Genomic DNA, 12,968 nt, shown 5'->3' on the forward strand with positions numbered 1-12,968 from the left:
CTTGGCATTAGCCATTTTTTTTTTGAGACGCACAATCCATGGATCTTAACCTTAGTCACCTTTTTGTGCTACAGAACATTGGAAGTTATCGCTTCTACCCTACAGCACTTCTGCAACCATTAATCATCCTCTCCATCCCCACCTCCCCTTCTCTTCCAAGATTCTGTCTGATAACCACTATCTTCTACAAGATAACATTTTCACTTCCACATAGGTAAGAACATATGGAATCTGTCTTTGCCTTAGGCTGCATAATATAATGTCTGTAAATTCCATTCATGTTCTTGCAGTTGGCAGCATCTCATTCTCTCCTGTTGCTGAACAGTATTCCATTGTAGACATAGGCTATACTTCCTTTATGTCTTCAGCAAATTATGGAAACATAGATTGGTTCTATATCTTAACTACTTTGTGAAGAGTGGTATTTAGAATAGCTGGTTTTTTTTGTTTTGTTTTGTTTTAATGAGTGAAAGAAAGAGAGAAAGAAAGCAAGCAAGAAAGCAAGCAAGCAAGAAAGCAAGAAAGAAGAAAGAAAGAAAGAAAGGTAGGTTCCCCGATGTACCGATTCTCTCTTCCCAATGTCTGAAACAGCCAGGGCTGTGTCAGGCTGAAGTGAGAAGTCTGAAACTCACTCATGTGAGCGATGGGGACTCAACCACTTGAGCCATCACCTGCCACTTGCAAGCACGCACATGGGCAAGAAGCTAAAACTGGGTATAGAGCTGAGACTACAACCAAAACACTCCAGTGGGGGCTGCACGTGTCCTAAGAGGTGTCCTAACTGCTTTACCAAATGCCCACTCCATACATCTCTGGTATTAAAGGCTTGTTTCTGACATGATCTCATAAATCTCACCCTTTTATCCTGTTTAGCAACAATTCTAACAATTGTTAGTCAATAAGCTATGTTGTATCCAACTGGTTTGAGGACATTTTGGAATACATCTAAGAGTTTTTATTAGACTGAAACACTCTGCAAGTTTCTCGCAAGTGTATATTCCAAGTATCTCACTTACACAACCAGAGAACATTTTGAACAACCCTGGCTAAATGTTTATTGCCAAATCTTCTGCTGCAAGCCCATATTTGAAAATCTGTTTTAGTGCCATGCTTTGGTTTGGGATAAACATCTTTTGTTTAGAGGATCTTTATAATCATCCTTAAATATTTCTATTGGGTATTTTAAAATAAAAATAACAGTGATAATTCCACGTCAACCATGCCTTTACTTTGCTCAGGGTAGGATCTTTAGTTTTACTGCATTAAGGGTTTATTTCAGTATGTGAGTTGAGGGATTGACAATCTTTTAGATTAAATAATTTTTTGATGATTTTCCCCACAAATTTCCCTGGGAGCCCATTACTCTTGGTCACTTATGTATCTGCTGCTAATTGCTCTATGAGGAATAGCAAGTTCCCAAAGTACTTGTTTGGGTCCGTTATCACTTCTCAAGAAAGTAGCAATAATTTCAGACTTCAGGCTCTAGAACTAGGTGCAGGTGTCTGGGACTTGCCTTGGAATCACATAGTCATTTCTAGAAACTTGAGGTGTGGGAAAGCTTATTCATAAGCAGCCTTATTCTGGCTTATAAAATCAGAAGAGTAAAAGGACAAAATATCCAGAGGTGAGAACTGAACCTTTTCTCTTTCCTATCTACCCTATTACACTTTGTTTTCCTTCAAGGAAAACATAAATTATTTACTTCAGTTGCTTGAGTCAGCCTTCTTCAAATTCACTCCAGCCAATAACTCGCCTAGCTTTCTTGCCTACTTTTCCTAACAGCTTTTATTTCCGAATGATGTAAAAGATTTACTCTTATTGTTTTAGAAGTCTTATTTGAGATCGATAATATTTTTGTAACTCCCTGAATAATGTGCATTCAGGAAGATAGAAATTAAAATAAATTTTTAAAGGGGTATTTTCCTGACAGTGGAGTATCATTTTCATTCTTAATTTACAAAATTCTGACATACTTTATAAATATGTAAAACCTATAAAGTTTTAATATTATTTTACAAATTCTAAAATTATACAGTTTACTTACAATTATACACATTAATGTACCAAAGATAAGAATTCATTCTCATGAAACAATAGTTCTAGTTAAACGCATTACTGAGCCAGACTATTTATGTTTGTATATGTATAGGGAACTTTAAAATGTTTGCGGAAAATGGATTTTAAATGAGTTTATTTTGGTGCAGTTTTTGGAGAATCCAGTTTTCTCATAATATGGATTTTCATGAACTTTTGAAGATGTCTCACTTGAATATATGTCTATATACATATATGGCATGTATTATTTTTCCCGTGACTCTGTCATGATTCAATTTCCCTCAAAGCGATTTGAATTAAAAATAACCTATTTGTGTTGCTTAAAATATAAGAAGCAGTAAGTTATTATGCTTACAGATTCTGTTTGCCTGAGAGTAAATCATTTAATGGAACTCTGCTGAATTTAATAGATATGGGCTTAATGAGTGTGTTTGATGAAAAATTTGGAGACACATAGCTGTCACTTTGAAAACAAATCCCTAATGTTTCTGGGATGTGTACATTTTCAAAAGCAAGTCACTATAATTTTTAAAGATATCGGAATTTTTTTGATGGAGTAGTGAGAAAAAGATACAGAGAAGGAGCAGTGTGTGTCTTTTAGAGCAACAATCTGTATGTTAATGAATATAACACACATGTCAGATTGCTGGTTGTTTAATATATCTTGCAAAGACATTTTTGTTAATTAAAGCAGATATACAAGGAACAAAGCAATTTAATACAATGAACAAAGGCTCAAAGTTGCTTGAAATGCATTTATTTATTGTCTACTTTGTTCAGAAAGAGGCTTGTGTGTCAAGTATAACAAATATAAGAGAAATATTTGCAACTTGTAAAAGATTTCTTTCCACTTTAGCACACTGGCATGCTCAGTGGAACAGGCCCCTATGTAAATTGCCACACTCTTGCAAATAAAGTAATTTAGGCCTTCAGAAGAGGATTGTTTAGCAGGGAGAAGCTGAGCTCTTGTAAAATGTTGACCCAAAGATAAATTTCACTGGGGCAGCAGAATTTGATGATAGCAGAGGAAACTTTAGTCATAGAGAATGAGACAGGATTGGCCAAAGGATTTCACCAAGAAGTTGAAACTTTGAACAAAGTAGTAAAGGGACTTTCAAGCAACTTCTGTTGGAAGATAATTCTGAATGTAGAAAAGGGAGCTAAAATTGTGAAGAACTTTGAGTAGTAAGATTTGTGAATTTTATGCCACAGTAAAATGGAAAAAGATAATGAAAATATACCATAGATTTCTCTACTAAAAATTAGAAGATAGGATTTTGGATTCTTTCATCATGAAGAAATGTTACATACTTGAACATGTAGATATACTTACCCTGATTGGATATTTTATATATATATATATATATATATATATATATATATATATATATATATATTTACATTTATTTATTTATCAATAAAACCATCACACTATAACTAACAAATATATACACAAATTCTGTCCGTTTTTGAAAAGTGTATGCTTTTAAAATTTATTTTTTATTTTTTATTTGAAGGCAGATACAGAAATAAGGAGAGATAGAGAGGAAGTTCTTCCATCTGCCGATTCACTCCATAAGTGGCCACAGTGGTCAGAGCTGAGCTGATCTGATGTCAGGAGCCAGGAACTTCTTCATGGTTTCCCATGTGAATGCAGGGTCCCAGGGATTTGGCCCATACTCTATTGCAACCCAGGCCAAAAGCAAGGGGCTGGAAGGGATGAAGAAGAGGATGTATTTTAGGAAAAAATGAAATGATTTAGAAAAAGGAGATATCATACATTACTGATCACTTCTGGTATCGCCTGTTTGATGTTACCACATCTTTTAGCAGGCTTTTGCAAGTTTTATATACTTTCACTTTCCCTTAGGAGACAAATAGAATTGCTCTTTCTTTCTTTCCTTCCCATCATCCCTCATTCCAAATTCTCTTTCCTTGTATCTTGTCCATCACACACCCTTTCCTCATTTTGAACATCAGTTTCTCTTAAGTGTACTTCTGACTCTCATCGCATCCCACTAACGCCTGTGTATTTTTTTTTCTCCATCTTCTTCATGAGTAGTAAGGTAATGAAGATAGTTAATCACAGCTTGGGAGATGATTTCATACTGGTCGGCTTCTCTGGTCAGCCAAAGCTTGAGAAGATTCTCTTTGTGGTTGTACTCATCTCTTACCTTCTGACACTGGTAGGCAACACGGCCATTATCCTGGTGTCCTGTCTGGATTCCATGCTCCACACCCCCATGGATTACTTTCTTACCAACCTCTCCTTTGTTCAACCCTGTGGAAATACAAGTTCCCCTGGTTAGCTCGCAAGCTGGGGTTGGGATGAACTAAGCTAGATGTGACCATGCCACCTGCCATCACACACGGGTGCAGGAACCCAAAACAGTCAGGGCAGGTCAATGCAGCAGCACCTGAAAGTGCATCCTTTAACAGAATGTGGGGTGGGCCGTGCTGGCACTGGAAGGGGACAGAATGGGCAGGGCTGAGCTAACCTTAACTCACAAGAAACAACAGAAATCAGGTTGGAGCACAGGTCATGCCAAGTAGGTTCTTGCACCTACTGATCTGCGTAAGACAGGGATGCTAAGCCACAGCATCTAAGGGGACAGGACAAGAGAGGGGCTCTACCAAGTTGAATCAGAGCAGCCACTGGCCTTCACGAGACCTAAGGCTGGGAATAGGCCCAGTTGGGTAGCTAAGGGGATACTCTAGCTGGGTTGAGTTTCCCATCAATAAGCTCATGGGCTGTAAATGGGGCTGTGTTCCGATCAGGATACGAGTGTAATCCCACTTGGCACAAGTGTGGACTGGGAATGGAAGCACCAAGCCGGGTCAGACTCCAACACCATCTGGTGCTCTGCAGGGCCAGGGGAGATGTGTGACAGACTAGGCTAGGTCTCAGCTCTTACTGAGCCATGTGTAAGCTGTATGGGGGTATGGAAGAGCCATGACTGGGTTGAAACATCCAACAATAAGAACCAGATTGGGTTGAAGAACAGTCAGGAAACACCACTGTTCCTGCTAGGACAGGAGGTGAACTGAACAGGGCTGGCTCATGGACCCACTGGTATGCGCGAAACCTGGCACTGGGAGAGTTTCTGATGGAGGAATCTGGGCAACTCCTCTGGCAGGACACAGTCCCTGCAGGTAAGCACAAGAAGCACAATAGGAAACAGCCCAGAACACGCTATGGAAATTATCCCACTGGTATACACATGGCATGGATTGGGGGCAGACCAGGCTGAACCTGTTCACATCACCCGTTGGTGAGTCCGAGCGCCAGAACAGAGTGTGGGTCGACCCAGGTTCGGTTGCGACACATACTAGTACACAATAAGGAATGCCAAGGTGAGATGAGCCGTACCAGATGTGGTTGCAGCGCTCAAACGGCACATGTGCTAATCAGGGGGAGGAGGCAAAGCTGACAGGGGAACTTTGGCTTCCCTGCTGGACAACTACTTCCATTGGAAAGCGTGAGTTGGGATGGGGGCAGATCAGAATAGGCAGGGCTGTTTAACACCTGTGGGCCTCATGTGGACTAGATAAGGAAACGGCCACGGTGGGCTGACTGTTCCGACTGGTGCAAGCAAAAACTAGAGTGGGTGAGGGTTGGTTGGGTTAGCCGCAGTACTAGCTGGCAGAGGCTGGCACTGGGAGCTAATTCTGTCAACTCAAATGCCAGAACTACCTGGAGAGTGCATAATCTGGGAGTGAGTGTGGCCTAGAAGGGAAATAGTGGGCACCTCCCTCGGGGCTACCACTCTCATTGGACAGCACGAACACCAGGACAGGGGCAGGGGTGGCTGTACAGAAGGGCTCCTGCCAGTAGGTATGTGGGCTGGATAGTAGGTTGGTTGGGTTGAGCTGGGCTTCAATGCCCATCGACATTTGAGAGAGCTAAACAGGATGTAGGACAGACTTGACAAGCCTGCGGTGCATACTGGCAAGCATGGGAACCAGGGTAGGGGGCAGAACTGGTGGGCGTTATGGGGAGTCACCCCAACTAGGCTGCAGCTCCAACCGGTTTGCGTGAGGACCGAGTATGAAGTGGGCAGGATTGAACTGGACTACAACACCCGCTGGTTCACGAGGAAGACAGGGCTGGAAACAGAACGAACCCAGCAATCCCAACGACCAGCATGAGCATAAGTTGATTGGTGTGACAGTCAGTGTCGGACTCTGTACTAGTAAACTCGCGCAAGAATCAGGCCTGGGATCATCTCAGATGAAGTTTCTTTGGAGATCCCTCCAACTGAACTGCTGATCTTAGAACCCCAACCATGAAGAGACTGTCAGCCAGTGGATTCTGAATAGGGTTCATTGCGATTGGAACTGCGAGATTGGCAGCAATCCAGAACTGATGAACTATCAAAACTGTATGAGCAGGACCCTCAGAGCGCGCCTCCTATTGGGGATCTGGGATGGGTGGGAGGTTGGGTGGGGCTTTTCCCTTTGTTTTTTTCCCTGACCCCAGATACAGGGTAAAATGATATTGGTGTGGAAACAATGGTATTATCCACTTTCAAAAAAAAAAGGCAGATAAAAAAAAAATCCAGGGACCAGTATTGAGGTGCAGTGGCTTAATTCCATATCGGAGTACTGGTTTGAGTATGGGCTGCTCTACTTCGCAGAAGATCTGGAGGCGGTGCCTGGCTCTTGACTTCAGTCGGGCCCCGCCCTGGGCTATCAAGGACAGCTGGGCAGCTGCCAGCAGATGTAAGATCATTGTCTCTCCCTCTGTTTCTATCACTCTGCCTTTCAAATAAGTAAATCCTTAAAAAAAAAAAAAAAAAAAAAAAACCCTCCTTTGTTGACCTCTGCTTTACCACCAGCATCGTTCCCCAGTTGTTGTGGAACCTCCAAGGCCCAGCCAAGACCATTACACCCATAGGCTGTGCCATTCAGCTCTATGTGCCCCTGCACTGGGATCCACTGAATGCGTTCTCCTAGCAGTGATGGCATTTGATCGTTATGCTGCCGTTTGCCGCCCACTCCATTATGCCACAGTCATGCACCCACGACTTTGTCAGTTGCTCGCAGGAATGGTGTGGCTGAGTGGAGTAGGCAACACACTGATTCAGGGAACTATCACCCTTCGACTCCCTCGCTGTGGAAACAACAGGATCTACCACTTTATTTGTGAAGTGCCTGCCATGATTAAGTTGGCGTGTGTAGATATTCATGCCAATGAGGTCCAGCTCTTCGTGGCATCCTTGGTATTGCTCCTCCTCCCCCTGGCACTCATCTTGGTCTCATATGGGCACATTGTTCAAGCAGTGCTGAGGATCCGGTCTGCTCAAGCCTGGCGGAAAGCCCTTGGAACCTGTGGGTCCCACCTGCTGGTAGTAACACTTTTCTATGGGACCATTACAGCTGTCTATATCCAGCCCAACAGCTCCTACGCCCACAATCAAGGAAAGTTCATCACCCTTCTCTACACTGTGGTCACACCTACTCTCAACCCTCTCATTTACACCTTGAGAAACAAAGATGTGAAGGGAGCTTTGAAAAGGCTGGTGAGAAGAGAGAGAATAGCACGGGAGCTGGTTCAGCTGTCAGGAGGTAGAGGGACAAACTGGCCTAAACTGGATGGGAAATCTTTCTCTGCTTTCTCCTCCCTCTCTCTATTTGTAATGCTGCATTTTTCAAATAAATGAAATGAATCATAGGAAAAGAAGTTTTTAAGATTAAATGGGTTTGGGCCCGGCGGCGTGGCCTAGCGGCTAAAGTCCTCGCCTTGAAAGCCCCGGGATCCCATATGCGTGCCGGTTCTAATCCCGGCAGCTCCACTTCCCATCCAGCTCCCTGCTTGTGGCCTGGGAGAGCAGGAGAGGACGGCCCAAAGCTTTGGGACCCTGCACCCGCGTGGGAGACCCGGAAGAGATTCCTGGTCCCAGCATCGGATTGGCGCGTACCAGCCCGTTGCGGCTCACTTAGGGATGAAACATCGGATGGAAGATCTTCCTCTCTGTCTCTCCTCCTCTCTGTATATCCGGCTTTCCAATAACAATAAAAAAAATCTTTAAAAAAAAAAAGATCAAATGGGTAATGAGGACGTAAGAGTGAGATCTGGATTTACTATGACTATTGCTTTTATGATAAGCCGGAGAGCCACCAGGGACATACACCTACAAAGAAAAAAGCCACATGGGTATCCAAACACAAGGCAACTATTTGCAAGCCAGAAAGAAAAGATCTGGACTTAAAGACTATGAAATTTCTGTTGCTTAGGTCATCTAGTTTGAAGCACTCAGTGGTGACCATTTCTGCTCATATTTGACTATCATAAGAACCATTTTAAGATGTCACATGTGTGGATGAAGGAAGTTTAGTGTAGTGTGGGTAGAACAACTAGGAATTTATCTTTCTGGCTTATAACCTTCTCGGATGTTGCTTGGCTGTGGACAAACTGTCTCACATATTGTCTATATCTGTAAACAAATGATAGTAAAATAATCGCTGCATGTCTACAAATAGATTCCAAAGAAAAGCAAGATAAACATTAACAAAGCTTATTTTTGTGATTTTTTTCTTGTTGTCAAATGTAAACAGTGAAAGGAAATACACTTAATGGAATGACAGTTTTGAAGTGAACTGTACAGATGTACTTTTTAAAAGATGAAATAGTACATATTTGAATGATGATCTGATTCTTTAGACAAAACAATTTAGAAAGCTACTGCTAAATAAACACTGCTAAATTATTCTCAGCATAAAAGGAAACATCAGCTTCAGTCAATCATTTTCCAAACACATTTGTGGAGTAGACATTAGGTTATAGATAATGAATGTCTCAGAGTAATCTACAAATCAGTAAGTATCAACCTTGATTTTTTTAAAAAGTTAATATTTTCAAAATCAAGAGTGTTTCTCAAGTAACAAATCAAGGAAGAGAGAAAAATTTGCTAGTCTAAATATATTCCAATTAATTTAGTACTATCTGAGTCCAATGAAAAATTTACTTAATTAGAGCAAGGCTTCACCTTCTGTAGAAACTTGTAGAATATTATATGGAAAATAGGTATTAGGAACACATCATTATTAGAGTGTGATTACATATTTCATAAGAAATATGTTTCATAGAAGGAAAGAACACAGAAAGTCCATGGCAAAGAATCATCTTAAACTATATCAGCTTCTTAAGTATTTGTAATGGGGGAATTTAATATATTCATTAACTACATTAGTTATAGGAGAGTAGAAAGATTAAGCAGTAGAATGTCCCTTCCTGCTAAAGATGTTCTTGTAACAAAATGAAGGAGTATGTGCATGTGGATGTGTAGGCTGTGATGTGCAATTGATTGTCTCCTTGTGGATATAGAGGTGCAAGTCCCTGTGGTTTTTTTCTCTCCTGAGACTTGTTTCTCTCTTGAAAGTGGTCATTATTGAAAGTTACCTGGGAAAGAGCTCCCAAGATGTGTCCTGAATAAATAATGTGGATATCATCTACGTGAAAATAGTGTGAGCTAAAAATAAAAGAAATGGTTGTGCCAACAAGTCACCCATCCATGATTTCTCCACTGGCACTCCTGGGACTGTGCTAGGGACTGAAATTCTCATCAAATCCACTAACAGCCTGGACATGTTAGTCTCTCAAAAAGGTGAGGATTACTCTTTTGTGTTGTGAAAGTGATGAAAGAATGTTCATTTTTAAAGATAACCTAGATCTGGTTCCCTTTATTTTAACAGAAGAACATTTTCACATATCATTCAACATCATATTCTTAGAAACGGTAAATTGGCAGACAAGACATTTTGGTGCCCTCTTCAACTATGTAAACATTACCAAAATAAAAGAATTAAAAAAAAAGAATGTGAAAGTAGGGGCCATTATGGAAGTGTAGCATACAAACCCTCTACCTGCAGCATCAGCATCAGCATCCATATGGCGCCAGTTGTAGTCCTGGCTGCTGCAATCCAGCTCTGTGATATTGGTATGGGAAAGCAGCAGGGGCTGACTCGAGGCTTTGGATCGCTATAGTCTTGTGGGAGACCCAGAAGTTGTTTCGGACTCTGTTTTGGACCAGCCCGGCTGTGAGCACTGCAACCATCTGCAGAGTAATCCCATGGATGGAAAGTCTCTTTCTGACTCTCATTCTCTGTAACTCTTCAAAGTAAAAGTAAACAAATAACGAAAAATAATGTGAAAGTGAGGAGAAGGAATGTCATTGTGTTCCTCGGTGGAAAACATCAGTTATTTATCGATATATCAATTCCTATGAAGAAATTGGGACAACATAAGATTATGCCAAGTGAGGTTGCTTACTATTGCCTTTCTTCCAGTAAGCACCAAATCCTTCAACAACAGTGCTTTCATTTTCTCATCAATAACAGAGGAAATAATGCCACAAAAATTAATGTCAATTCTTTGGTATCAGAACATTCAAAATACTTGCCAGGTGGACAAATGCTAAGCCATGTGAGTATGTGTGATAGTTTCTGTTTAGTTGTTATTGTAGTTCTAGGAATATTATCCTCTATTTAAGACCTGTAATAGATTTACCTTTGAAAGTTTCAGCATACAATTTATTATTACCTTGAATATCAAAGTAAGGCACATATTCTCACAAAACGGGACTATATAATAATCACCTGGGTCTGGAAATGATGTCCACCGTTACTAGAATTTCACTTTTAGTTTTTTTAGTAAAAATATTTAGGAAAGTCCAAGATTTTCATTGGAAAGATTTTTAAAATTTCACTTCAAGGAAGCTTTTAAAAAATATTCCAATCTCATAGTTATCCATCTGTTGCAATCATTTTAGAGACGTAAAATTGGCAGATCAGAAGTATTCAGTTTCATTACAGCATTTCTTAATATTTGCATGTTAATAGCTTGACTTAACATTACATACTCTATGCAACTGACATTATATTACCAGATTAAGTTTGGTGGCTAAATTCATGTACTCTGGTAATAAATACATCTTAGGGTGGGGCATTTGGTGTGACAGTTGCAATGCTGCTGGAGAAGCCTGCATCCTAAATGGGAATGCCTAGTTCAAGTGTTAGCCCCTGTGCTTCTAATCCAGCTTCATGTCAAAGCACATCCCACAAAGCAGCAGGTTACTATCAGAACTTGGATCCCTGTCACCCACGTGGGAGACTCAGCTGAGCTTCCAGGCTTCTGCCTTCAGCCTGGCTCAGCCCTGGCTGCTGTGAGCATTTGTGGAATAAACTGCAAGATGAAGACTTATCGTTTTTCTTTTTGTTGTTGTTGATTGTTTTTTTTTTACTTTTAAATAAAATGAAAATAGATTAATAAATAAATGAATTTTAAAATGTTTAAAGGCGTATGTATTGTGTCATCAGGGTAGAGATCTTGCTGTTGAGTATAATGAATTGAATTCTTCCAGAGAATAACATTTATGAAGATAGCAGACCAATGATTGACAGAACTCTTTCTTTACTCTCTTACGTGTTCTACCTTCAAGAGTTAATTACATCATTGGAAAACATGAATATTGGTGGTAGTCATATCTAGGTGTGCTTGCTTAAATATTATAACCTTACTTCACTTATGTATTTTCTCTGCTAGTCTTGCCTAGTTTATGTGTTTTTCAGTTTATAAGCTATAATAGTTATTGTCTATCTCCTAGGTATCTATATAGCTCATAATAATTTCATTTTCAGTTTCTTTCCTCTTTCACAACATGAACATGAATTGCCAAAGTATTTTGTTTTCAGGTAAATTGCTTTATGTCTCAAATCTGTGCATATGTAGATTATGATGTCTCTTTTTTGCATACTTTTTAACTATAGTTGGTGCTTTCCTGACATGCATTTTTTTCTGTGTAACAAGTCAAGTCAACCTATCATGTTTTAGGTTGCATTATTTTGCTGCAGTCTTTTCTCTATATATAATACCAGTAAATTAATGCTTGAGTTTTACTTGGTTTGTTCTTCTTCCACTTGTTATAGTATTTTATTTTTCTTCCCATAGGAATAAAACAGGTGATTCACATTAAGAATCAATGAATGGGATCAATTTAAGCACCCCAGCAGGTTTTATCTTACTGGGCTTTTCTGACCAGCCCCAACTTGAGATGATTCTCCTTCCAGTTATTTGCATTATATATGTTCTGACACTGATTGGAAACACAGCTATCATACTGATCTCCTATCTGAGCCCCAAACTCCACACCCCCATGTACTTCTTCCTCTCAAACCTCTCCTTCCTGGACCTCTGTTTCACAACCAGTGTTGTTCCACAAATGCTCTGGAATCTCAAGGGCCCCAAGAAGACTATTACTTACACTGGCTGTGCGATCCAATTCTATGTGGCTTTGGGCTTGGGTTCCACAGAGTGTATTCTTCTAACAGTTATGGCCTATGATCGTTTCAACGCTATCTGCCGACCCCTCCACTACGCTGTTGTCATGCACCCAAAGCTTCTCAAGCAACTAGCAGCCATAGCATGGATCAGTGGTTTTGTGGAGTCCACAGTTCAGACAATTCTCATTTTCCAGTTGTCATTCTGCAGTCACCACCAGGTGGATGACTTCACGTGTGAGGAACCTGCCCTGGTTAAAATTGCCTCTGTAGATACAAGGTTTTTGGAAAACGAACTCTCCATTGCTACTGTGCTCTTTGTGGTTATACCTCTTGGACTGATTCTGCTCTCCTATGGCTGCATTGCTAGGAGTGTGCTGAGGATAAAATCTGCTGAAGGCAGGAGAAAAGCCTTTGGGACCTGTGGGTCCCATCTTATTGTTGTGGTTTTGTTCTTTGGGACCATAATGGCTGTCTATATCCAACCTAAAAGCAAGTACACACAAAATCACAGCAAATTTCTCACCCTCTTCTATACTGTAGTGACACCATCACTTAACCCTTTGATCTACACCTTGAGAAACAAGGAAGTTAAGTGGGCAATCAAAAAGTTGCTGACAACAGACCCAAGTTAG

The 12,968-nt window shown here is 40.6% G+C and overlaps 1 protein-coding gene and 1 pseudogene across 1 annotated transcript; both read left to right on the forward strand.

Annotated features, from left to right (window-relative positions):
* Positions 1-4,124: 4,124 nt before the first annotated feature.
* Positions 4,125-11,545, forward strand: LOC101521916 (olfactory receptor 2G3-like; annotated as a pseudogene).
* A 490-nt stretch (positions 11,546-12,035) lies between these two features.
* Positions 12,036-12,968, forward strand: LOC131481392 (olfactory receptor 2H1-like). Its single transcript, XM_058670077.1, has one exon. It carries the CDS (start codon positions 12,036-12,038, stop codon positions 12,966-12,968), a length of 933 nt encoding a protein of 310 aa, XP_058526060.1.

Source organism: Ochotona princeps, chromosome 1 (assembly GCF_030435755.1).
Source record: "Ochotona princeps isolate mOchPri1 chromosome 1, mOchPri1.hap1, whole genome shotgun sequence".
Taxonomy (NCBI): domain Eukaryota; kingdom Metazoa; phylum Chordata; class Mammalia; order Lagomorpha; family Ochotonidae; genus Ochotona; species Ochotona princeps.

Excerpts from the sequence above, each read along its gene's own strand:
- LOC131481392 (XM_058670077.1), top strand. The coding sequence starts at position 12,036 with ATGAATGGGATCAATTTAAGCACCCCAGCAGGTTTTATCTTACTGGGC.